This window comes from Podarcis cretensis, assembly GCF_951804945.1.
Source record: "Podarcis cretensis genome assembly, chromosome: 8".
In the NCBI taxonomy this organism is placed as follows: domain Eukaryota; kingdom Metazoa; phylum Chordata; class Lepidosauria; order Squamata; family Lacertidae; genus Podarcis; species Podarcis cretensis.
The window spans coordinates 87,936,896-87,963,881 of NC_137177.1; the positions used below are offsets into that span (position 1 = coordinate 87,936,896).

At 47.2% G+C, this 26,986-nt stretch overlaps 1 protein-coding gene across 2 annotated transcripts in view; it reads right to left on the minus strand.

The window, feature by feature from the left end:
• LOC307222305 (uncharacterized protein) overlaps window positions 1–26,986 on the minus strand; it is a 144,326-nt gene that overhangs the window by 40,698 nt on the left and 76,642 nt on the right. For both annotated transcript variants that reach the window (XM_079987425.1, XM_079987424.1), the window contains exons 13-29: window positions 12,097–12,164; window positions 11,795–11,963; window positions 8,435–8,576; window positions 8,237–8,355; window positions 7,974–8,123; window positions 7,419–7,561; window positions 7,151–7,265; window positions 6,907–7,043; window positions 6,602–6,721; window positions 6,356–6,470; window positions 5,954–6,088; window positions 5,629–5,793; window positions 5,177–5,335; window positions 4,964–5,068; window positions 4,741–4,846; window positions 4,443–4,505; window positions 4,014–4,196 (exon numbers count right to left, since the gene is read on the minus strand). In XM_079987425.1, the coding sequence (XP_079843551.1) occupies window positions 4,014–4,196; window positions 4,443–4,505; window positions 4,741–4,846; window positions 4,964–5,068; window positions 5,177–5,335; window positions 5,629–5,793; window positions 5,954–6,088; window positions 6,356–6,470; window positions 6,602–6,721; window positions 6,907–7,043; window positions 7,151–7,265; window positions 7,419–7,561; window positions 7,974–8,123; window positions 8,237–8,355; window positions 8,435–8,576; window positions 11,795–11,963; window positions 12,097–12,164 (2,194 nt within the window). The remainder of the gene's footprint in view (window positions 1–4,013; window positions 4,197–4,442; window positions 4,506–4,740; window positions 4,847–4,963; window positions 5,069–5,176; window positions 5,336–5,628; window positions 5,794–5,953; window positions 6,089–6,355; window positions 6,471–6,601; window positions 6,722–6,906; window positions 7,044–7,150; window positions 7,266–7,418; window positions 7,562–7,973; window positions 8,124–8,236; window positions 8,356–8,434; window positions 8,577–11,794; window positions 11,964–12,096; window positions 12,165–26,986) is intronic.

Consider the following 26,986-nt stretch of genomic DNA (forward strand, 5'->3'; position numbering starts at 1 on the left):
CTATTCTAGGTAGGGTTAGAGCAGTTAAAATGTTTTTGGTACCAAAATTATTATATTTATTTCAAGTAATTACACTACCCATTAGGAAAATATGGTTCAAAACATGGAATAAGGCATTTTAAAAATGGATTTTTGGAAGTAAAAGAGTTAGAACCCCAGCCATAGTAAATTATTCATCTCAAGAAGCGATGGGATGGGGAATACTGAACTTGGAATTTTACTATGAAACGTTCCAATTGAAAAATCTAATAGATATTGGATACAAGGAAGGGATTAAATGGATAAGACTGGAGAATGAAGGAATAGGAAGAGAAGGGCTATTTAACAGAGATATTAACACAGCTTTTAAGAAGACAATAGGACCAAGGAAAATTGCGTTAGGAATCCGGAAGAACTGGAATACAAAATGGATGCCAACATACTCAAGGTGGATGCCGTTAAAATATATGTAGGAGGGTCAAAGGGAGCCTGGTTGGTGGAAGAAATTAGAAGATCAGGGATTTTATAAATTAAAAGATATGTTTGGCTCCTAAGTGGTGTGGTCCATATGCCATCTTGCTTGCAACGCCTACCACGGTGAAAGTGGCCGAGGTGACCCCCTGGATTGATCATTCTCATCTGAAGCGGTCTGAGGGTCATTGGAACTGTGAGCAGAATCCTTCGGACCCTCTGAAGTTGAAGATCACCAGGAACCCCTGCCCCTAGCCCCACCGGGAGTGGGTTAGGGCACGAGCCCCAGACACCCGGTCTGTTCTCACTGCACCGGAAGCCAGTGAGTCTACGCACACCCGAAGATTGAGGAACTGCACCGGCAGATGGGAGGATCTTTACCAGTTGAATTATCAGCCAGCCCTCAATTTGTGCCAGATTTAAATACAGACCAGCTGTACAGATAGTAGTAAGGAATGTGGATGGGCTAGGGAACATAATTGATAAGTGGGTAGAGTTGTTGGAGGATTACGGTTGTCATATCCCCTTGTATTTTCATGATTGGTACATACCCGTTTGGCTACAAGCATTACCAAGGCAGCTGTGCCATATACCCATATACCCTTAGAAGGGTTTTGGCCGAGACCAACCTATCATAGGAGGTAAATGCCCGGAGAACCTAAAAGAACTGTTGTCGGGATCTCTCACCCACCACCCCAAGGTGTACTTCCTCCCACCATACTGGTCACAGTAGCCTTCTTTCCTCCCCCCCCCCAAACCCTTTTTGAGTAGCAATAGCAGAGTGTATACAGTGTGAATTGACCACTCCAGTTCAACCAGAACCCGGGAACCACTAAGAGGCTCTACTGGGTGCGGCTGAATGGAGGGTTGGCTCACTCTCCAGGTATGCTCTGGTCTTGGTTACCTCCAGTTCTTCTTACAGTAATAATAACTGTTCTCCTTATCTTCTTTTACGTATATAGGAAGTATTTCTTCGGAAAGACTACCCACGAGGAATTGTTGATATCCTTGGGTTCCTTGAACCCATGGAGTTCCTTGATCATGATGAAGTTGATGTTAACCCTGATGTGCATCTTGACCTTGAGGAGACCAATGACAAAAGAAAATGTTTTTGTAAAGCATGCTAAGCAGATGTTTAAATATATGGCGAAAATGTCACCCTTTATTATGAACACCCTAGAAAGGTAGCTGACATATCCCAGGACTAACCAGGGACCCTGACATTGTCTTGGCAGGCCTACTGTATAATCAAAGTGGCCTTTTCGTGACACCTCCTTCTGAAATGAATGATACCTCCTACCGATATTTCCGGTTCTCCAGAACCACCCAGGGCTTGTGCTTTTGTTGTTATGCCTCTGGATCATGGAACACCAAATGGAAAGATTGGCCGAATGTCCAGCACCACCAACATAAAGTTTGGCTGGGAAATTACACACAGTGCACTGCTAAGTTTTGGTTGTGGGGTTCCTTCCACGCCTCTTACCAAAACAACACCACATCCTCAGATCTGTACCCATACTTTCCCAGTCAACTTCACTGGACAGGGATCCATCTGGCTGGGTGATCAAGGACCCCCAATCTTTGGTTCTTGTATAATGGACTGGCCACTAATTACCACCCTGGTGATTATCAGTGTGTGGGAATAGGTGCCTTTACTTTCCCTGTGACTGTGGAGGCTTTTCCTCCTCTACCCTCTCTTAGAAACAGAAAGAGGAGAGAAGTCCAAGGGGAACAGTGCAGTGATGAGATTTTCCTGGCCCGGTCTGTGGGTGCTGTTGGTAGAGGCTTCGTTAGCATCCTCACCATCGGCATACATCCGGGAGTTGTGGCTGAACAAAATCGTGAAGCACTATTTGCCCTAACATGCAGGTTGGAGAAAACCATCAATGCCACTACACATATACTCTGACGGTTGCAGTCTGAGATTGAGGATTGAACCAGATAGCAGCAGCTAATAGACTTGTTCTTGACTATCTTCTTGCCAAATCAGGAGGTTTTTGTAAAATAGTCCCGGAAGGCAAATGCAGAGTGAAGTTTCATGACCTCAACAACACTACTGAGGATGAGTTGCCAAAATTACAGGCCCTTATAAATGATAACCATTGCTGCGTCTGTCGATTCTTGAGCATATTTTGAATGGGTATCAGGTATTCCTTATAGGTTTGCAACATACGCTTCTGATTTCTTATTGAATGTTTTTTTAAAAAATCTTAATGATTTCTTCATGAACTTTGTTCCAAAAGCTTTTTAACTCCTTACAGCCCACCAAATATGGTACATTGTTCCTATCTCGGTGTTACATCTCCAGCACACATTGGTTTTTTGCTTATAGATTTTTGCCAATTCCTTGGGGCAGTGGTTAAGTACCATCGGTAGATCATTTTCATTAGATTCTCCCTTATTGTATAGCATGCTGTGAACTTGATGTCAAATTTCCACAGCTAACATTATGTTGTGGCCAAAATCCTGTGCCCACTTTATCATAACGTCCTTTAGCATCTCATCCTTGAGTTCCCATTCCAAAAGTAGATCATACATCCTAGATAGGGTCTTTTTATTAATTTGTACTAATTCCTTTTGTAAGAATGACTTCTTTTCTCCAAAACTAATTTTCTTATCCTGATTAAATATATGCACTATTAGGTGATAGTGAATCTAGCCATTACAATACTGTTTAATTTCTTCATACAATTTGATTTTTAATTGGTCCTGTTCTACCTTTATTAATTGTTGCTAAGTTGCCCAATTTGTGTCCATGTTTGTCTTTTTTACCGTTATCATCTCTACTGGGGATAGCCACCAGGGTATTTTGGGCTCTAATAGTCTGTGGTACTTATCCCAGACCTTGTATAATGAAATTCTGACTATATGATTTAAAAAGTCCTTATGCACTGCCACTTTGTTGTATGTTAGGTAGGCGTGCCATCCAAACCTCGTATTCCAAACTTCTAAATCTAATATATCAGCCTTCTTCAAGAAGGTGGGGTTGTTTTAAATGGTTGTTAAATGTGTTATGTTGATTTAGATTTTGTATTTGTGGGCTGGAGTGTTGTTTCAGAGCTCTTGTATTGTTTATTAGTGTGCATAAATTAGTCTTGTGGCTATTTTTAGTATGTTTTTATTATTTTAATTTATATTATGTTCTAATATTTTTATTATGAATTTTGTGCAGTGATTATTCTTATTATGTATTTTGTGCTTCGTATACTTGGTGTTGTGAACCACCCTGAGATTCAAAATCAATAAAATCAACAATCCAAAACAACATCAACAAGAAACACAACAACAACAAAAAGGTTTCCTACCGCTGTGTACGGAAGGTCGTGAGGGCAGCACCACTCCTCTTGGTCCATCCTGGTGGCGTTGATGTTCCTGGCGCTGGTCCAGACTGGATCCCGCGGAGAGCAGAAGATGGTATCTCTGCGGCACAACTCTGATGTTACGTTGTCTTGGCCTGGCGCTACTGCGGATGTTCTGTCAGGAGGAGAAAGAGGCTCCTTGAGAAACGTCCCATCCAGACAGCCCACCAGGTGTCCCAATAGCCCACCAGATGCCTCACTCACCTGGCATGCAGCTCAGGAAGTCCTGCGGGTAAGGTTCCCTGTGAACGCAGTGGAGCAGCCTCCTCAAAAAGCGCTGGACCCTGCCTTTCTTCCGATGTTTATAGGCCCGCTGCATGATGTTCAGGCAGCTCCTCCCTGTCTGCCTGAGCCCTTCTTCCTCGTGCTGCTGCATCTCTTCCAGCCCTGAGTGGCAAGGGAGAAAGGTTGAGCAAGGCGGAGATACACAGGAAAAGAGCCATGCATCAACAATATGAAAACAGCCGTCAGGTGTGTTTGTGTGAGAGAGAGAGCAGTGAAGTCACATGCCAATTCTCTTTGCATGTTCATCTTGTGGCACCTCAGTCTGAACATACATCTGAGAATTTGCCTTCCCCTGAAGACCTTTCTCAGCAGAAGCATCCCTCCCTGCCCTCCGTACGTCTCACTCACATGTTCCATAGGATGCCATGTCTTGATGGTGGATGAAACTGGCATCCCGGAAAGCCAGATGACCTAGAGAGAGAAAGAGGCAAGAAAAGGGACGTCATCTCGATGCAAAGCAAGTGGAGAGAGAGGCAGCTCGGCAGGAGGACAGGTATGCTCTAGAGGTCTCCACCCTCACTCAGAGCAAGATCTGGGCGCAGATGGCCTACCTAGCAGGTGGCCTGGGTACATGTCCATCCTCCCTGCCATCATTACCAAGACGTTTCTGTCCATCCCTACCAGGGAAGAACATTGCTTGACTTACCCAGAAGCAGAGCTGCCACCCTGGAGACTGATGGCAGCCTGTTGGCGGACGGCTTCGTACATGTCAAGGCAGCACTCCGAAGGATGTCCTTGCTGAAGGTCTTGCTCTGTGGGCAAAGACAAAGGAGAAGTGGCATCAGAGAAGCTTGAGAGCGCGGCAGAAGAGCCTTGCACTCCCAGAGACATGCCTGGGCAAAGCTGCCAACAAAGCAGAGGGACCTTACCAGATGCTTGGCAGCCTGGTGGAGAGCAAAGTGGAGGCTAAATTTGTTGGAACGAGCCCACCACTTCACTTGTGGGGCTAGATGGGAAAGAGCCCTCCTTGCGGCCTGCAACACAAGAAGAGAAGAGGGTTACAAATTGCGGTACATAGTCTCGTAAGCTCCTGAGAACAATCCCTCCCTCCTACTGTGTAAGTCCACCTCTTTGGCCCTCACCTTGGCCACCACGTCCTCGTCTTCGAGGTGAATGAGGACCACAACCAGTTCGTGAATGGCTTCCTCTTCTGTTGTTGTTATGGGAAGCCTTTGGTCTCTCACCCAGCCCCGAAGCAGCCCCAGATGTTCGATGGCTGATGCCCGGACGGAGGCTTCCTCCTGTAGGCAGAAAATATCAGAGGTTGTGTTTCCCAGCAGATCACCTTCCTTTCTCCTGCCCACTGGGGTGTTTTGAGGCTGCTCAGCCCCCTATCCTCCTCCTGGGGGAGACTGGGGGCAGGGGTGGCTCTCCCCCTGCGTTTTCCAGGCAGGCTTCCAAGAGAAGGTGCTCCAGAGGAAGACCATCCTGAAGCCAGAACATCTCCGCTGCATGCCAGTCTAAACCCCACCCTTCCTCTTCCAAAGCATTCCTCCTCCACCGGGTGTGATGTCATGTTTTCCCTAACACTCACATGGGCAGCCAGACCGCAGTAGGTTGCTGCCAGCATCTTCAGGTCTTCCTCTCCCAGCTCCCTGGAATGGTAGGCTTGGTCTACTAGCTCTATCAACTCTGGGAGGACATCGGCTTCTGCAGAAGGGAGGGAATCCAGCAGCAACAGCCGCAGAAGCGAAGGGTCCTACACAAAAGAGAGAATCTTTTCAAAGGTCTGAAAGGCCTCACGCCTTTTAGCACAGGCCCTTCAGTATTGTGCCAGCAAAAGAGTGCTGGACCATGATTAGAATCGAGATCTGTACCCCCCCTCCCTCCCTCCCTCCCTCCCTCTGAGCATCACTTGCCATGTCAGAGTCCAGAAGCAGGGATATCCCTCTGACGCTGAGCTTCCGGACTTGCAGGTGGTCGTGTTCCAGCCAGTTGAGGAGCTGCTCCAGTGTATCTTCACAGGGATAGACCTCCAGACGGCAGCTGAGCAGCTAAAGAGGCCCAAAGAGAAAGAAACACTTCAGTGATGAGAGACTGAGGCAGGTTCTCCTTTTACCCACCATTTGCAATTCTGCACAGAGCAAACCCACTGAAGTGAATGCACCAAAGTTTGTCATGTACATCAAATCCAATGGGTCTACTCTGAGGAGCACTAAAACAGGCAACAGTCCGTAGGCTCAAAGCAGCCCAACACTTGGCAGAAACCAAGCCAGGGCCTCCTTGCTGCACCCATTTCCTCCCGCGTCAGTCCCCCTCACCTCGATGTAGATAGCTGCCGCGACTTGTGGCATTCCGGCAAACTCCTGGTCCTTGAGAGCAGCGATGATGCTTTCCACCATGGGAGGGATCCACCAGCGTCGCTTTCCGACAGCTCTGAAATGGAGAAACAGATCTTGGTAAGGAAGGCAAAGACACCGCAGGAAGCAAACGGGCACAGTCCGATCCCGTGCCTTCAGCTCCATTTGCCAGACCACTGGGGAAGGTCACCGCGTTCTTCCTCTTACCTCACCATGGCAGACAACCCCTGGCTGAAAGTCTCCCGGCAGAAAAGATGGTCAACGATGGCCGCCTCCACTTGCTCTCCAGTGGTGCCAAGAAGGAGGTGCAGAACTTCCTTAGCCCCTCTGCAACAAAAGCAAGGCCAGTTTTACCAGGAGGGTCATTGCCACACACTCAAATTCCTTCCCCATCCCTCCTCCCTAGCAGCCGCCTGAAGGAGAGCCTGTCTTGCAAAACCAAGCTGGACAGGAAACCCCCCGAGGCTGAAGGGGAAAGGACTCCATTGGTCCCTTTGCAACACACTACTCACCCAAGGAATTCCTGGTCGTAATGGAAGTTCATAACCATCCCCAGGAGAGCGATGAGCAGCTGTGGGAAGTTCTGGCGCACAGCTGCCTTGTAGTCCTCCATCCTGAGGATGGCGTGCAACAGGCTGGTGAGATGTTGCTAGAAGAGAGAGGGGTGCAAGTCACTTTATCTGCTTTCCTGCAGAATACAGGAATCCCTAGATATTACCCTAGGAAGAAGGAAGCCAGAAAGCAGGTGGTCCTTACCACTTCGGTGGCAGATTCCGCCAAGGGGCTTTCGTAAAGCTGCTTGGCCGTAAGATGGATCAGTTGTTCTGGGTCGGCCGATGCTAACACCTCCTTCCACACTCTCTCGCAGTCTCTGTGAATGCAAAAACAAGAGCAATGGTCAGCTTCAAGTCCTCTGCTTGCTGCCATGCTCCAGAGAGAGGAAATGGCAGCAAGGGCTTTCTGAGCAAGCCCTACAGCTTGCCAACCTCCCCCTTAGCCCAGTAGAACCTGGAGGGCTCCATACCCGAAAGGAAACTGGAGGAGATATTCAACCACTGTCGCCAGGTGGTGGTGCGACACGATGGACAAAGCGAAGACGGCCATGCTTCTGCCTTGCACTGTAGGCCCCTGGCTGATCTTATAGAAGGCCTTCAGCAGCACCTTCACCTGTCAGAGAAAAGGAGAGGGTTGCTTGGGGAGTACAAGGAAGCGGGGCTGTCTGCAGGCGGATCCCTCCATCCCTCATTGAAAGAGGGACCCTTGACCTGTGCCACCACAGCCATCTTCATTCCAAGGTACCACTCAAGGTCCTTGGGAGTATTGGACCCAGGCAGCTCCAGGGCACCAGTTCTCCTATCCATTGTGGGCCAAGAGAAGAAGCTTGCCAGTCTACTCCCAGGAGGAGGAGGATTCCCCATCCCTGAATCCATGTTTCTCAGGACCCTTGGCTGAGGCTCTTGTCCTGACATTGCCAGGCCCTCTCAACTAACATGTGTCCTGGCCACCCAATGGCATGAGGTTGCCTCCCCTACACCAAAGCAGAGAATCTTCTTCTCTCCTACCTTTGCAGATGCCTTACCTCCACTTTTGTGCCGCCAAACTGCTTGATGAATTCTTGCAGTAAGTGGGAGATATCCAGTGGGTTGAAGCTGCTCTCGACAACCAGGTCTCTGGCCAGGAAGCACATGGCCTCCAAGAGCTGCTCCGCGGGGAGAAAAGCGCCAAAGACCTGAAGCAAGAGAGGGAGGTCAGAGATGCCCACAGGGCAGGGCTGGGGAGCAGAAAGCCCAGGTGCTGCCTCTGCGGAACCAAGAACATGTGGCTTGAGAGACAGCGACTTACCCTGGCAAGAGAGTAACAATTATTCACGAACAATTCAGGAACCGGTCCTCCGGTGGATCTGAGGACCTTCTCAGCTCTGGTGATAAGTATTTGGTTCCATGACATTTGTGCCAGGGTCTCTGCAAAGGAAAGCCAAAGGGTTAGTTTGGGTCTTGCTCAACCTCCACCACATCCTGGGATACATTCTTCTAGACTTACCTTCGTTGTGCCGCAGGATGGGCAGAAGATGGCAGAGAGCCTCTGCTGCCCGCTGCCTGCTCTCCGGGTCCGGATCCAATGCACAAAGGCAGGAAATCGCCACCAGTTGGCCAAAGGAGGGTGCAGGAACCGCTACCGATGGCTGAGAAGAAACCCAGAGAAGAGAAGCAACCCATCACCATTTTTCCTATAACATTTTTATTAAATCTTCCAAACATTCCAAAACATTTAGCATCCTCTACAGAAAAAAATCCATTTCTTTTTGACTTCCCACCCCTCTTTTCCTAATGTTTGCTTTTTTCTTCTTTTCTCAGCCGTTTTACTCACTATGGCCCAGCTCTGTTCTCCAAATTGAGTATGTGCTGGGATGCCTGATGGTCCCTTGGGCACCTAGAAGCGGCAGCCTGAAGGCCTTGACAGCCCTGCATGGTTGCAATGCTTCCCTTCAGTAAAGCCACTTCTGAGCTGGAGAGGAGGTGGGGTTGTGGGCTTCATGCCCTCCCCCTACGTACTCGGGGGCTGGCTTGCAGCCCCCGCAAGAGCAGGGAATCCTCGGGCGCGTCACCTCCCTTGCCAGCCAATCGGCGTGCCTGAGGATTTCCCTTTTTCGGACTTCCGGGTTAGCGCCATCGGCAATGGTGGAATTCCTCTGATCCAGAGGAACCCACTCCGCGAAAATCGGGTCTTGCCGCCGCGGCGAAGGCGGAGACCCTTTAAAAATCCCAGGCAGAGGGAGCCTGGGAACGTGGGATTCGGCTGACACCAGGAGCGCCCCCCCACACACACACGCAAGGAAACCCCTTTTTCGGGGATCCGAAGCGACGTGGGGTGAGCGGCGCGGTGTTTTGAATTGACCGCTATTTTTACGGAGTGAAGCCGCACAGCCGTTGTCAGAGAGCGCTGACTTTTTCCTGTGGACAATTGGACTCTAAACAAGTACCCGTGAGTAGAACAGAAAATTGGGCTAAGAAACATTTTAATTCGGCACTCAAGCGGGAAGGTCCTAAACAGGAAGTCCGCCTTCCGCTTTTGTAAATAGCCTGAAGCAAAAATTGTGCAAGCTAAAGTCTGGAAAGCTGTACATAAAGGTTTAAAATTCCTTCTGTTTTAACCATCTAAACCCCTCTTGGAAGCAGGAGTAAAGAGGGGGAATTTTGACTGTTTAAGCCTGCAGGAGAGAGAGTAAAGAAAGATAAATTTCCACTGTCTCAAACCTGGGAACGGGGTGTCAGAGACAGAGATTTTTGGTGAAGTTCATTGACTGCGAAAGGAACATCCTTTGACAGATAGTTAAAGAAGAGAAACAAATTGTCTCCAATGTTGCCTTTTGCATTTAAAAGAAACAAAAAAATTGAAAAATGAAAGTAACTTTATTTTGTTGGATCTGCTTTCAAAAGATGGATACAAATAGAAATTGTCTCCTCTAGAGGGAGTTTGTTAAATTGTTGCTGGAGTCGATCTGGGGACTTTACAGCTGTGGTGATTAGGATCCTGGGAACAGACTGTGACCTTGAACAAAAATGTGTTTGGAAGAAGTTTTGGTGCTTGCTTTTTGCAAGACAAGCGCTTTGTTGGAGCAGATGCATGAGAAGATGGATTTGATGACTGTTGCAGTCAAAACTTTTGGACAAACAGTGAATACTTATACAGAAACCATCCAGGAGCCAACTCAAGAACCTGATTTGATAGAGCAAGTGCAAACGCAGAAGATAATGGAGGAGGTTGCTGTTGAACCTCAAGTAATACAAATGGAGAAGCCCGAGGTCCTACAGGAGCATAAGCCGTTGTTGTTGAAGGTTGAATCTGGAGTGGGCCAGGGGGGGTCTGGAGTTGTGGGGGCCCTTAAGTTTGGAGGGACTTTGAAACATGCCTTTAAATATTTTCTGGACTACACTGTTGACTGTGGGGAATGGGACTGTGGGGAATGGGCCGATCTGCTGAGGAGAGACGGAGATATTTTTGAGTTGGAACATCCCCGAGACCTACTCCTCAATGAGAAAGGAAAGGATTTAAGAAAGAGATCAACAAAAGATAAGGTAAAGTGCAAGTACAAACAAGAAGATCTGCAGAAGGGACATGGAAAAGACTTAAGAGCCTCAGACATAAGATTACCAGGTTGATGGACTAGATGGAATGGACAGTAAGGACTGACATAACCCGAGACCAGGAAGAAGAGACGCTGGAGGAAGATTGGAAGAATTTTTTTTTTTTTTAATTATTTTGGGAATTAGTGTAAAATTAATGAGCATTAGGAAAAATGTTGGAATGAAAATATTTGGCTTTAGTAGAAATGATATAAGGAATTATGCACAAATAAATATTAAGTTTTAAGCTTTAAGGTATTTTATGGTAAGATAAGGTTAAAATAAATTAAGGTAAATTGAATGACAGAATATAGTGAAAGATGGAAAGGATTTGCTGAGTTAACTAATAGGTTAGACTGTTAAGACAAATTACTTAATAAAAATTGAGAAAGATGGAAAGAATTTGCTGAAACAAATAACTAAACTAGAATACAAAAAGGGAGGTGCAAGGAGGTCGATGAAACAAGTAAATGAAGGATGGAGATATGGAATACTGGATGTGTGGGTTTTTTTATTGTTATTGGTGTATTGGTTTTTATGTGTGTTTTTTTCTTTCTTCCTTCCTTTTTTGATGTACTGTTATGTATGTTTTGTTAATTTTTTGTTGCTCTCTCTTTTGCTTTTTTCTGAAATTTTTGAAACTTCTAATAAATATCATAAAAAAAAAGGATTTCCCTTTTTCTCCCAGTGCCCCAGCAGCTCCGGTTTTCCCACCCTGCCACCCTTTAGATTTGGCTCTTTGACATTGCTATGGACTTCGGTTGGTCGCCGTCAAGGGGCCTGGTAGGAATTTTTCCCGCTTGGCAAATTGGCACCAGCCATTTGGTTTTTTGCCTACCTCGTAGCAAATCGTCACATCTCCCTTGGCATTGGCAGTTAGGCATTGATAAGGGTATTGATATGCAGATGAAAGGGGGGGAGGAAGCGCCATCACCCTCCCCCAAATTGAAGGGTAGTCCGGTAAAGGATTCCGGGGGGGCGTTGCTCTGTCCTAAGCCTATGGAGGTGAGGGCCTAAGGCACGCCCTTGAGGGGTGACCCTGGGGGAGCTCCTAGTTGATGTACATCAGCAGGACTCCCCCTACTGGTGGTTAATCCTTGCCGTCTTCTAGCAATCAGGCTGAAGCCGGTTAGTCGATAGGACCAATGCCTAAGCCATTACCGCTCAGTTCCTGTAATCAATAAAGTTGTGGCCTAATTTTGCCCATTAACCTAAAATACTGGTGTCCTGTGTCTTTATTTCCGTGGGGGAGGTGGGAACTCGCCACGCAACTCACATATTCCTGGATCTTCTTCAGGAGGGCGGAAAGATCTTGGAGCGCCTTCCTTCGGATCTTCCCATTCTTCATGGTTGCGACGACATCCGTAAATCTGTTCTTCAGCCGGTCCTTGCTGATGCTTTCAGGAGGAAGATCAGCCGCATCCGGAGAAGCTGTGGTTGGGATGCTGAGGGGAGAGAGGAGTAGCACTTTTGTCAAAAGGGTTTATTGCCTCCCATCCTTCAAAGACCCCAAGCACCACCACCGGGTTCTTTTTTAAAAGCAATTGATTATGGGGGAGGGGATTAGCACAGGATTACCTTGGAGGAAGATCCTCCCCATCTTCCAGGCTGATTTCCGATATTTGATCTTCATCAAAATCAATTCCCTGTCCATGAGAAAAGAGAAACAGGAACGTCAGAATGTGAAGAATGGATCAGACCCATTCATGTTTTTGTATTGATCAGGAAAGCACAGACGAGGTAGGTTGGGAAACAAACTGAAAATCTCTGGCCTCCATTTCCTTAGAGACCTTATTCATCCTTCTATTCATTTAAGCCTTCGGTTAAGAGTCTGGGTGTAATCCTTGACACCTCCCTTTCCATGGAGGCGCAGGTTACAACAGCCAAGGCGACATTTTTCCACCTTCACCTCATCAAGCAGTTGGTCCCTTACCTTTCCTGCCCCAACCTGGCCACAGTGATCCATGCGATGGTCACCTCCAGGCTTGACTACTGTAATTTGCTCTACGTGGGGCTGCCCTTGAAGCTGTCCCAGAAACTCCAGTGGGTGCAGAATGCTGCAGCGAGGCTCCTCACAGGGTCTCTGCCATGGGAGCATATTCACCCAGTGCTTTTCCAGCTGCACTGGCTCCCGGTGGAGTACAGGGTCAGATTTAAGGTGCTGGTTTTGACCTTTAAAGCCCTTCACAGCATAGGACCCTCGTACCTACGGGACCGCCTCTTCTGGTATGCCCCACGGAGGACCTTAAGGTCCATATATAGCAACACCCTAGAGGTCCCGGGCCATAAGGAAGTTAGATTAGCCTCAACCAGAGCCAGGGCCTTCTCAACACTGGCTCCGGCCTGGTGGAACACTCTGTCTCATGAGACCAGGGCCCTGCAGGATCTGATTTCTTTCCGCAGGGCCAAAAAGACAGAGTTGTTCCACCTGACCTTTGGCTTAGAATCTGTTTCATTCCCTCTTCTTAGAGCTCTCCTCCAAGTCCCCAGATTTTGTCTCAAATGCATGGATTAGATTGGAAACGGGGGTGATGAGAGTGGAGGCTAGCATCTGCCTAACATCAATCTACAAATGGCTGACATTGAATCTGCTACCCCGAGGGATAGCCCCTTTGATCCTCTGTGACCAATTCCAGTCGGGCTGGCAGACTGCAGTCCTGAACACCCTCCGGAAACTGGGTTTTGCCCCTCAAGCGTTCTAAGTCTGGGCTTGGGCCAGGCTAATGCTACAGTCAGGCAAAGAATATTAGACACCGAGAGACAGCAGGACTGTGCAAAGTGCCCCGACTATAGAATTGGAGAAATCGAGAGAGATATAGCCGCACCGGCAGCATATCTCTTCTTTCTTCTTTCTAGGGATGCAAGAAGGGCCTTTACACTCGCCAGAAGCGCGGCTCTTCCCTCGCCGGTCCTGGATGGAGCCTTTAGAAGGGTCCCGTATGCTCAGAGACTTTGCACCTGTCCATTGGGAGAGATAGGAAGCCCAGAACACTTGTTCTTTAGATGTCCCTTTTATGAAGAGGCACGTAGTAAGATCATGGATCCCCTACTGGTGAGGTTCGCCGACCTCCCGCAAAAGCAAAAATTTGACCTTTTGCTGTTAGGCAAAGAGCAGAAGATGACCTGGATGGTCGCCAGATTCTGTGTACAGATCTGTAGGCGCAGACCATCGCCCAACTCAAAATAGTACGGCATGAAAAGCCCTGACTCTGAGTCAACTCCCTGGGATAGTTTATTGTTGTACATTTGTAGTGAAGTTAAGGATTTCAAACTTTGGTCAAGAAAGGAGCAGAGTATTGTGGGTAATCAAAAAACCACAAGAGTTATGGGGAAGAGGTCTGTTGCTTTAACCCTGCAGACCGACAGTCTCCAAATGTGTAAATTGTTATCTTAGGAAGGAAGTTCTCTAGTTTGATTTGGGGGCTTGACACCTGGGGCTCCAGCTATTCACACCCACCTAGTGTTGTTATCAGTCTTTTAATTACCTGGGAATAAAGATCCTAAGAATGGCTGAGAAAGAGCGCTCTGCAACCTGCAATTCGCCCGGCTGTTAGCGTACCACCTTTGCTGGCAGCCGTCCTGTGTCTCCTTGTAATGGAGATTTCTGCTGACTTTGTAATGCGAATCTACTGAAGGACTTTGAAACTATCCTATCACTGTCTTTGTTCTTAGAAGTAAGTATCTTAGTTAGCTATACTAAACACTGTATTTTATCTGCCCGCAAGATACAAAAGATGTGCCTGCTTTTTAAGCTTGTTAACTTTGTGTTTTTTTAAATAAATTTAAATAAATCTTATGTGCCAATCTGAGGGGAAATCTAAGTCCAACGCCTGACTACCGTATTTTTCGCACCATAGGGCACACCGGACCATAGGGCGCACCTAGTTTTGGGAGGCGGAAAACAAGAAAAAATTATTCTGAAGCCCAGAAGCCAGAACAGCAAGAGGGATCTGGCTTCTGGGATAACCGCGCCAAGCCTCTTCAGGGCAGCGGGATGGGGCTTCCCCTTCCGTCTCATTGTAACAACCAATACAACACAACACATGGTTACCAACATACCTGAGGCCCTGCAACTACTAAAGAACCTTGAACTCGACCCCCCACCAGAATGGCAACCGACAAACCCACCAAGTGACAGCCCCAACCACGAGGAAACAACAGCAAACAACTGGACGACGGTACAGAAGAAGAAAAGGAAACAACAGAAGCGGCACAACAACGCAAACCAATACAGACAAGCATCATGCTCAGAACCACCCCGCCGGCCATACGACACAAGAAACCAGACCAAGATTAACCAAACCAATTCATCGCAGATGGACAACCCTACAACAACAACAACCGCAGCTGAATGAAGCAACCAGGAAAAAAACCACAAACTGAAGGACTGGTGATTCCCCCCCCCCCGTTCCCCCTCTCCCCCCCCCCCAAAACATAGATTTAGTTAACACCATCAACATCCCCCCAGCCCCACACCCCCACAGAAATCCCCAACACCAGCCCAGACGACCTCAACCACATTCCCCACCACCCACACCTTCAACATTCCCATACTCCATACTAAGGAAAAACAACTCCTCCAACCTCAATAACACAACCCACAATCAGGCAAAAATCTGATACCCAACCAGCACTATGGTGGCACCAGAGCGTACCAGCACCCACACCCATACCCCAACACACCAACAATGTTGCTCATAACATTGGCAACATTGCTCATGAACCTTATACTTGACAGCGATGTTACAAAGTCACTTCACACTGTCTCACTGATCTCCCCCTCTCGCAAACAACAGGGGGGACGGCCTGTCCTTGAACACGGCCTTCCACACCAGCTGAGACCTAGGACCAACCGACTAAATGCCAGGTGGCCTAAAATACCCCAAACAAACACCTATATGACTACATATAGGAAACTCTCTACAACTTACCCCCTACTCTTTAACCCAAATCTTACTCTAATCCCATTAGCCCCCCACCCACCACACCCTAGGTCAGCGCAACCCCACTGGTTCTTTAAACAACACGAAGAGAGAGACACAAGGCAACCCGAACGGGTTGGCAGGGAATCGCCCCACATAATAGATAAGCAAGATGGCTAACCTAAAAGCAATTACATTAAACGTGAGGGGGCTGGGAAACCCCATCAAAAGAAAACGCATCACCTCATACATAAACACCATGAAACCACACATCACCTTCCTACAAGAAATACACAACCCACCCAAAGGCAGCAAACTCCTGAGCGACCCCCGCTTCAGTCAGCAGTGGGTCGCACGAGGCTCAGGGAAAGCTCGCGGTGTAGCCATAATACTCAGTAGAGACCTGAACTTCACTGCCACAACAGTCCTCAGGGACAAAAAAGGCAGATTCATTTTCGCTAAAGGGACACTAGATGGTAAAATCAAACTGACAATTGGCTCCATATATGCCCCAAACGCGAAACAATTAGAATTCTTCCAGAAGACACTAAACAAATTCCTCTCCTTCTCTGAAGGGGAAGCAATCCTAGGAGGGGACCTCAATCTAAATATGAAAGGTATATCCCTGAAAGATATCCACCCTACAACCCCATGGGCAACCTTCCTCCGAAGGAAACCCCCAACAACTAAGAACTCTTACAAGTTACTAAAAATGCTAAAAAACAGGGGTCTCTACGACATTTGGAGTGAGCAAAACCCGGGAGACATCAGCCATACATTCCAATCGGGACGTCATGATACAGTGTCCAGACTGGACAGCATTCTACTCACACAGGGTCTGATCCCCTCAGTGGAATCAACAAACATCGGTAACATTAAAATCACAGATCACGCCCCAGTAGAAGTCATCGTTAAAATAGGAGAAGGAACACAAACCACCCCATCATGGTCCTTCAGTCCCACCCTAACTACAAACAAACAAATTAGAGAGAGTCTCACAAAAACCCTCCAAAACTACTTCAAGGAAAACGATGTAGACAATATAACAACCCCCCTCCTATGGGACACAATGAAAGCGGTCACCAGAGGAGCTTGCATAAAAGAGAAAACATTCCTTAAAAAACAAACCTCCTCAAAAATTAGCAAAATAGAACAAGACATGACAGCCCTCTCAACACGCTACAAACAAACAGGATCTAAAAAACTCCTCAAACTTATAGAACAAAAAAGGAGAGAACTAGACTCCCTAGAAATTAACAAAACAATGATCAGCATTCTATATTCTAAACAACGTTCCTATGAATATGGAGGGAAAAACTCCAGATTACTAGCAAATAGATGTAGGAAAAAAGCACTCAAAACAAGAATACACTGCATCACCAAAAAAGACGGCAACATAACATTCTCCCCTGAAGAAATAACCTCAGAATTTGCAGAATTCTACTCCAACCTATACACCTCCCATAACCCACCAGAGAAGGAAATCAGAACATTTCTAGCAGGACTGACCATGCCTACCCTAACTGATGAGGAACAGGAATTCATGGACAGCCCTATCACCCCAGAGGAAATAGATGTGGTCCTCAAAAACCTGAAACCACACAAAGCCCCAGGCCCAGACGGCTTCACAGCAGAATTCTATAGGAAATTCAAAGAACCCTTGATGCCCTACATGACCCGCCTATTCAACGACATCATAAAAGGGGGCCCCATCCCCAAAACCTGGACCCACTCCAAAATAGTCTCCATCCCAAAACCACTAAAAGACAGCCTCAAAGTAGAATCATACCGCCCAATCTCATTAATAAACCAAGACTACAAGATATTCACATCAATCTTGGCCAACCGCCTAAAAATCTTCCTACACAAGTTAATAGCCCCAGACCAGACTGGCTTTGTCCCTGGCCGCAATATAACAGACCCCATCAGGAAACTACTGAACCTGATCGAACACAGCAAGGCAACGAAACTCCCATTGACAATTATGTCCCTAGACATCCTCAAAGCCTTTGATTGCTTAGAGTGGAAATACATATTAGCAGTACTAACTAACATGAAATTTGGCCCCAACTACAAATCCTCAAACAAATATACTCCCAAGCCTCAGCAAAATGCAGAATTAACAATATGGATTCTAATACTATAGCTATCCAAAGAGGCACGAAACAAGGATGCCCACTGTCTCCCTTCTTATTTATCCTGGCTCTGGAACCCTTAGCATTCCGCATCCGAGCAGCCACAGACATCAAGGGAGTGGAAATAAAAGGCAGAACCTATAAATTAGGGCTCTTTGCAGATGACCTAATGGTGACAACACCAGACCCCATAAGCACAGCAACCTCCCTAATCAGAGAACTCAACAAATTTGCAATGGTGTCGGGCCTACAGGTAAATTTTACAAAGTCAGAAGCTATGTGCTTCAACACCCCTCCTCACACCCAAAAAGAGCTCACGAAGGTCACCAAAATAAAACTCTGCCACACCAAGTTCAGATACCTAGGGGTACAAATAACCAGAAACCTCAACAAATTGTACCTCCACAACTACAAGCCCCTGTGGCGACAAATTAACAAAAACCTAAAGAGATGGAATAACACGAATTTCACTCTCTCAGACAAAATAGCCATGATCAAAATGATCACACTCCCAAAACTAACCTACCTATTCCAAACCCTCCCAATCTGGATTCCCTCAACCCAACTCCGCAGTTGGCAGAGAAAACTACACTCTTTCATCTTCTCACATAAAAAACCAAGAATAAGCCCCAAATACCTGCACCTCCCCACCTCAGAAGGAGGATGGGGAATCCCCAACATAGAAGCATATTATATTGCCAACCAAATACGTCATACAATCCCATACATACTAGAAGATGAGACAAAACAATGGGTACACCTAGAGAGGGACACAATTGAAAATACCTGCACCACAACATACCCACTCCTCCCAAACAAACTAAAGAAAATTCCCACAACACTTAACAGGTACACACAGACCATGCTCAAAGCATGGAAAACACAAATAGGCAAACTATCCCCAACCCCATCCCCACTAATCCCCCTGGCATACCACCCATTATTCTACCATGCAGCACAAAACCTCCAGATAAAAGCCTGGCGAACCAAAGGCTTATATCGCCTAATAGACTTTTATAAAAATAACAAACCCTTGTCAACACAAGAAATACAAGACAAACTAGAAGACACCCAAATGCCCTGGTTAACACAACACCAACTACATGCCCTCTTAAACAACCCAACAGTAAAATCAGCAGCAACTAGGCCCCTGACAACCTTTGAAAACCTCCTCCTAACAACAAAGGGAAATGGTAAAGGGACGGTATCCGCAATATACAAAATACTACTCCAAAATCCCGCAAATCCCCTAGACGCAATCAAAAAACAATGGGAGAATGACATAGGCTATGAGATTAACCCCACTCAATGGACCAGAATGTGGTCTAAACCCCCCTTTAAATCCATATCAACGAAAAGAAAAGAACTCACACTGAAACTCACCTACAGGTGGTACCTAACACCAAGGAAACTAGCGCTAATACACCCAGGAACCTCACCTAAATGCTGGAGAGGGTGCACCTCCACAGGCACATACCTTCACGTGGTGGGAGTGTCCCAAAATCCAACTATTCTGGACAACAGCCATACAAGAAATATGTAAAATAACAAAGCAAGTATTAGACTTCACCCCAGAATTGGCCCTACTAAACATCTTCCAAGACAACAATGCCCATTTACACCACAAAGAACTCATAACCCACCTACTTTCAGCAGCCAGAAACACCATAACCAGACACTGGAGAGACCTGTCAGGAGTAAGCATGGACCAATGGTACCAAATAGTATGGGAAACAGCCCTACTAGAAAAATTAACTAATAAACTGAAACTGACACGGGGACAAACAGAAGAAGACACCTTCACCCTGGTATGGCTCCCCTTTATCACATACACAGCCCAACAGGACAATGACAATAATCCACCAACAGCATACAAATCAATATGGCTAACTTGATCCAAAACACCCACCCACACACGAAAACAAAGATCACCACAGCCAATCACAAGCAAACAATCACATCCTAGGCCAACCCCAACCTCTCTCACCACCAAAGGAACACAAGTGAACAACACAAGCACGCTGACACCAAACTACATACATTAAGCATAATAGAAACACCGCTACCCGACCCCACCCCCATCCATCTCCCCTCCCTCCACCCTCCTTTCTTTCTTTTTTTCCTTTTCTTTTTTCTTCTCCCCCTAATGCCATCTTCACAGGAGAGGCGCTGCGCAGAGAGGGAGAAGGCGCAGCGCCCCTTTAGCAAAGCTGGAGGCCTCCGGCTTCCAGGTCAGGCACGCCGCCGCGAAGCCAAGGAGCCTACGTTCGCTCCATAGGGCGCACACACATTTCCCCTTCATTTTTGGAGGGGGAAAAGGTGCTTCCTATAGAGCGAAAAATACGGTACTTGGTTACGCTATACCTGATGAATTTCTGCCTGCAAGTTTGCGGAAGCAGCTTGCAGAGTGGGGCAACCGGTAACAAAGGAGCATAGTCTTCTCCCTTGGACTGTGCCTCCTGGTGCCCTGAGACGGAGTGGTGGCAGCATTGCCATTTCTGTTGCGTTTTGTTTTGTCAAAAAGCAAATGGCTGCCGGCCTCCGTTCCAGAAACCTGACCCAGCTGGAGGGTAAGGGCAGGTGAGGGAGGGGCGAGTGGCCGGAGCCCCTTTACTACAACAAATTATTTCTCAATTTATTGTTGTACATTGTTTCAATTGTCTGTTTTAACCATATTTGCACAGCAGTTTCTAATGTTGTGAGGGTCCTCTATTTCAGAGGCTTGTACTCTGCAGCTTCTTATAGTTGTTTAACTGCGAGTTTTTAAGTTCTTATGCTCTTACAGTTGTTTTAGCTGTCTTTGTTTTTTTTAGTTCTTATCTGTTTTAATTATCAGTTTTTATCCATCCATTATCCGTGTTTAATCTTGTATTTTATTCAGATGTTTTATCCTATGCCTGTTTCTTGGTCCTCATTTGCTCTAACAATTATCGGTTTAAAAAATAATAATTCTAACTGCTACTTTATTTATATGCTCTTTCTTTTTTTTTTATCCTGGTCTGTGACCATAATAAAGTTCATACAAGTAGGTTCCAGTGTTTAGTCCCCTGGCCATGGCAACCTACACTTACCTCCAGGAGTCTTCGGGACGCCATCCTCTCCTGTAGTGACGGAAAGAAGGTCACTACTGGCCACCTCCTCCAACCTCGAGATGCTGAGGAACCTCAAACGGTCACAAGCTCCGTTGCTAGGCAACGGCAGTTGAGAAGATGGAATTCCCGGCCTCAGTGCCAAGGCTCTAGGAGAGGCCGTGTGGCCTAGTGGTTAGAACAATGTTAATGCCATGCAACGCTATATATATTCTTTGAAATGTACAGTTTAATACTTTTTCTATTATTTGTATCCTGCTTTGCAGACTCTTGTTGTCTCCTAAAGAAGCTGACAGGATTGCTCCCCTGTACTTACTTATGTGTTTGCCGTGTACATTTATGAACGTTTATTTTATATTTGGGGACCTTTGAATTCTTAACTCTGAACTCTGGATTAATAACATTTTAGGAATCTTCCAGAACGGCTAATTCTATTGCTGGGAAGGACTCAGTGACCCCGGTCTATTTTAGGAGAGAGGGTGGTATGGGGTTGGGGGCAGGTGAGATGGAGCTGCTTGGCAGTGGGTGTGTTGTATGCAGAAGGCGTACGCTTCAATTCCCATGACCCACCTCCTTCAGTTACTAGTTTCTTGGGGTTGGGGCTAAATCCATGATGGGTCAGAGAAAAATGAGCAGTGGCAGGAACCAGTCAAAGCAAGGCAGATCTTAATTTTACTGTTGTGACAGTTTCTCACCTTACATGTTGCATGGAGATGAGGAGCCAAGACAAGTGTGTGTAACAACTTTTAAAGACTTGATAATAATAATAATTTATTTTTTTATACCCCCCCTTCAATCTGGCTGGGTTTCCCTTAGCCCCAGAGGTTTTTGACTTTTTTGAGTCCACGGCTCCCTTGACCAACTACATTCTTTCTATGAGGCTCAGGAGCCCAGCTACATCACCCCTTGCCAGCTGAGCTGGCAGCCTCTTGTCCTTTTTCTGACTCCTTCCTTTGTGGAATGTTCCTTCTTCTCCTCTCCCCTCTCCTTAGGAGTCCTCTGGACAGCCGCAGTTGCCGCCCCTTCCCTAAAGAGAGGTGCCTCCTCATGCTGCCCCACAGGGAAGTACCCCCTTGCCAGCTCCAGAGCCACCGTTTGCCTGGGGAGCTTGTAGCCAGGGGTGCTGGAACAAACAGCTGTGCAAACCTTTGGAGGCAGAGATGCAAGAAGGCATGGGGGGAGAAAGAGGGACAGAGGCCAGTGTTGCTCCCAGCACCCTTGACCATCATTCAAGGCACCAAAGGGTGCCACAGCACCCTGCTTGAAAACCACTGCCCACCCAACAAGCATCAGACATGCATCACAGAAAGAGGCAGTCTTGTCTCCTGGCTTGTCTCTTGTCATGATACCTGGCAATGTTTGCTGGTTGCCCTTTCCTGACCAGTCTGAGCCTTTCCCTTGAAATGGTAAATACCTCAGTTCTTGAACCCATTGTCACAGATCTACCCCTATTTATGTGAGATGTTTATAGCTTTTGAAGGATTTGTAAGTGAAAAGAACTATTGGGAAAGGTTTTTCCTTCAACTGCATATCTGGGGTCATAAATATCTGGGGTCATTAAGAGGGCTTCAGGATTGCTCTGTGAACTCAAAGTGTCTTTTTTTTCAGGGAATATAGGATTGTTTTTTTTCTAGGGTGCGTGCCTGCTATGTGTGCACTTTAAGATTTGTGTAACACTCATGCCAACTTTGGTTGCCCAGCGCCTGCAAGCCCCCTACTGTGACATCATATAATAATAATAATAATAATAATAATAATAATAATAATAATTTATTTATACCCCGCCCTCCCCAGCCAAGGCCTGGCTCAGAGCGGCTTACAAGCAATAATAAAAACAAGATGAATGATTACAAACTTAAAAAAAAAAAAAATACAACATTAAAATAATGGAACATTAAAATATTAAAATGTAGCCCATCTCAGGAGGAGAAGGAAAAGAAGGAAAAAGAAAAAAAGAGAGGGAGGGAGGGAGGGAGGGAGGGAATCAAATTGGCTCCAAGCCAAAGGCCAGGCGGAACAACTCTGTCTTACAGGCCCTGCGGAAAGAAATCAGATCCTGCAGGGCCCTGGTCTCATGAGACAGAGCGTTCCACCAGGCCAGAGCCAGAGTTGAAAAGGCCCTGGCTCTGGTCGAAGCCAATCTAACTTCCTTAGGGCCCGGGACCACTAGGGGGTTGTTATTTATGGACCTTGAGGCTCTCCGTGGGGCATACCAGGAGAGGCGGTCCCGTAGGTACGAGGGTCCTAGGCCGTGAAGGGCTTTAAAGGTCAAAAGCAGCACCTTAAATCTGACCCTGTACTCCACCGGGAGCCAGTGCAGCTTGAAAAGCACTGGGTGAATATGCTCCCATGGCAGAGACCCCGTGAGGCGCCTCGCTGCAGCATTCTGCACCCGCTGGAGTTTCTGGGACAGCTTCAAGGGCAGCCCCGCGTAGAGCGAATTACAGTAGTCAAGCCTGGAGATGACCGTCGCATGGATCACTGTGGCCAAGTCAGGGCGGGAAAGGTAAGGAACCAACTGCTTGATGCGGCGAAGGTGGAAAAATGTCGCCTTGGCTGTTGCTGTAACCTGCACCTCCGTGGAAAGGGAGGCGTCAAGGATTACACCCAAACTCTTAACGGAAGGCAATGGCACTAATTGGGCCCCCGCAAGAGAAGGGAGTTGGTCCCTCATCCCCATGCCATCCCGACCTAGCCATAGGACCTCTGTCTTCGAAGGATTTAGTTTCAATCGGCTCCCACGAAACCATCCAGCCACAGCTTCCAAGCATCTGGTCAGTGTGTTCGGGGTCGAGTCAGTGTCGCCATCCATCAGCAGATAGAGCTGAGTGTCATCAGCATATTGGTGACAGCCCAGCCTAAAGCTCCGGATAATCTGGGCAAGGGGGCGCATAAAGATGTTAAAAAGCATCGGGGAGAGAATTGCGCCCTGCGGCACTCCACACACCAAGGAGTGGCGTGACGACATTTCCCTCCCTAGTGCCACCCTCTGTCCCCGACCAGAGATAAAAGAGCACAACCAGTTACGGGCTATGCCCTGTATCCCCACGTCTGCGAGACGGTGGTCCAGAAGATCATGATCGACCATGTCAAAGGCTGCTGACAAATCTAAAAGGATCAGCAGTCCTGACCCGCCTCGATCCAGTTGTCTACGGAGATCATCTGTTAAGGCAACCAGAGCTGTAGGGGCTTACACCTCCCTGTAAATACAGTCTGGCAAGTATCTGCTAAGCTGAGCACACTATTAATATGCATAAGAGATTCAGAAACTAAATATTTACTATCTCAAAGGAATGGCCAGGCTACTCAGAAAAGGCAATCAGATAAGGCATTATCAGGTATCCTGGCAGAGAGGAGAGAAGCAACACACTCAAATTTCTGCTGCGGACCACCTCTTTCGTGATGTATGTATGATGTTTTGGGGGGTGGTCTTGAGCTACAGGGTAAAGGCAATGGGACCCCTGACCGTTAGGTCCAGTCACGAACGACTCTGGGGTTGCAGCGCTCATCTCGCTTTACTGGCCGAGGGAGCTGGCGTACAGGTTCCGGGTCATGTGGCCAGCACAACTAAGCCACTTCTGACAAACCAGAGCAGTGCACGGAAATGCCATTTACCTTCCCGCCAGAGCAGTACCTATTTATCTACTTGCACTTGGACGTGCTTTCGAACTGCTAGGTGGACAGGAGCAGGGACTGAGCAACGGCAGGTCACCCCGTCGCAGAGATTCGAACAGCTGACCTTCTGATCGGCAAGCCACTCGCATGGCACTACAGGGTTTTCAAAAGTCTATATAAGAGCTTGCACACCAATGTTCTGGGTTCCTCTCCTCCCTCCCTGCGTGGAGTGAGCGGGGGACCCTGTTGCAACAGTTTAATAAAGATCAGGCTTACTAGCTGCTTTGCTTCTCAATATTCTCTGGTTGGCCTCTGTTATTTTCTCCTACCAATAGGGAACCTACAAAAGGACTCTATATGGGCTCTTGGATACCCCATAAGGGGGAAAGGAGCAGGTTTTTCTTCTCTTATAACACCACCCTTCCAGAAAGGTGGGGCTGCCAACCCTAATATGTATTCATCTCCTGGATAAGGTGGCTATTCACCCAGCAGCTCAGGGTAGATTACATGATGCAGCCACATTTGGGATCCTGTGTCCATGCGCAACGGGATGGCCGAGCACCCACAGGGGAAATTTTGTGGGGGCCCAGGCCCCCAACCCTCCCCCAGAGGAAGCCAGTATGGGGGATCAAATTGTCCCCATTTCATCAATGCATCCCTCTGGGCAAAGGGGTCTGTCATATGTATTCTTTTCTGAAGAAGGCAGCCCACACCTCTGTCTGTCTGAAAGTTAGTGAAAATATTGTTATAGCTGGGCCTGCAAGCACCCACATTTGGACCCACAGGGAGTTGGCAAAGAACAGGTGTGCTGTTGCCATACAAACCACTGGGTGGGCCTTGCCCATCTCCTCCCTTTGCCAAATTCTGCATCATCCTAGAGGTGGAAAGAAGAACAAGAAGAACAGCCTTTTGCCAGAGTCTGGGGGTCTTAGCTGGGAAGAGACACAGAGTCTTTTCCTGCTCTGTGCTGGACCCAAAGCCATGGTTTTGGAGTCCTCCTAGGAACCTATAATGGGCAAGCAAGATCTGCTGGAACGTTACTGCTGTGAGCCCTTCCATCCTGTTATGTACTGAGTTGAATAGGATCCAAAAGGCAGCAGTCTGATTGGTCCACCGGAGCCACCCAATCCAGCTCCAGGTGGAAGAGAATCTGCAACCTGATTGGCCTACAGGAGAATCCTGGAATTACCCAATCACGTGGGGCCCATTGTGTAAATAATGTACATAAGGCAGACATTCTGGGGGAAATTCCATTCTTCCTCACCACTATGAGCTGAATAAAGAGCATGAAATCCACATTCACATCCTCCGCTCAGACTGTATTTCTGTGAGAAAACAAAACCATATATCCTAAAGAGCCCACAGTGAGCTTCGTTCCAAAGGACCAGCACCCTATGCATAGCCTGAAACCTCTCACTGCTCAGAGTTTGGGCTGCATGAAACAAGATGACTCCTTTTGTCAGTGCTACCAACACAACTGCAGGAAGCTGAAACAGGGTGTCTGGAGAAGGAACATTTCAGAACAAGCTTGTGCAAGAGTGCTCTGTACAGACAAAGAGACAGAGTGACTGAATAATACATTTCCACAGCAGTTTGGGGACAGGCAGCTGAGCACAAGGCTCCCTTTAAAGTAGTGGCTCAGAGAAGGCACTCTCTGCTATGAATAAGTGAAAGCTCCTGTTTCTGAGGGAGGTTGATGGGGGAGGGGGGTTCATCCAAAGATGTTGGGGAAAAGCCTTAGGAGTGCATCGTCATTGACACTGGGCAATAGATATCGGTCATCATATAGACATGGAAGCATGGGAGCGATTGTGGAATACAGATATAAAATTTACAGCATGTTATGGTTTATGATGGTGACAGCAGTCATGAAATTAAAAGACGCCTGCTTCTTGGGAGAAAAGCAATAACAAACCTAGACAACATCCTAAAAAGCAGAGACATCACCTTGCCAACAAAGGTCCGTATAGTTAAAGCTATGGTTTTCCCAGTAGTGGAAAGTGAGAGCTGGACCATAAAGAAGGCTGTTCGCCGAAGAATTGATGCTTTTGAATTATGGTGCTGGAGGAGACTCTTGAGAATCCCATGGACTGCAAGAAGATCAAAGCTATCCATTCTTAAGGAAATCAGCCATGAGTGCTCACTGGAAGGACAGATCCTGAAGCTGGGGCTCCAAGAATTTGGCCACCTCATGAGAAGAGAAGACTCCCTGGAAAAGACCCTGATGTTGGGAAAGATGGAGGGCACAAGGAGAAGGGGACGACAGAGGACAAGATGGTTGGACAGTGTTCTCAAAGCTACCAGCATGAGTTTGGCCAAACAGCGGGAGGCAGTGGAAGACAGGAGTTCCTGGCGTGTTCTAGCTCATGGGCTCACGAAGAGTCGGACACGACTAAACAACTAAACAACAACACGGTTTAAGAGAAAATTAAATGGAAATGATATATCATTGGTATCTAACAACAAGTAAACTTGCAAAAATGTATAAATCTAAATCAAACATGTGTTGGAAATGTAAAGAGAGAGAAGGTTCTTTTTATCATATGTGGTGGCCTTGTAGTAAGGTTAAAGCTTACTGGGAAATGAAATGAAGGGGAAATGTGTGTGCGTCCTATGGAGCGAAGAAGCCATAGCCCCGCAACCCTCTCCCGGCTGGAGAGGTGACGTGAGGCTATGGCAGCAGCCTCTCCGCTGCGCCTTTCCGCTG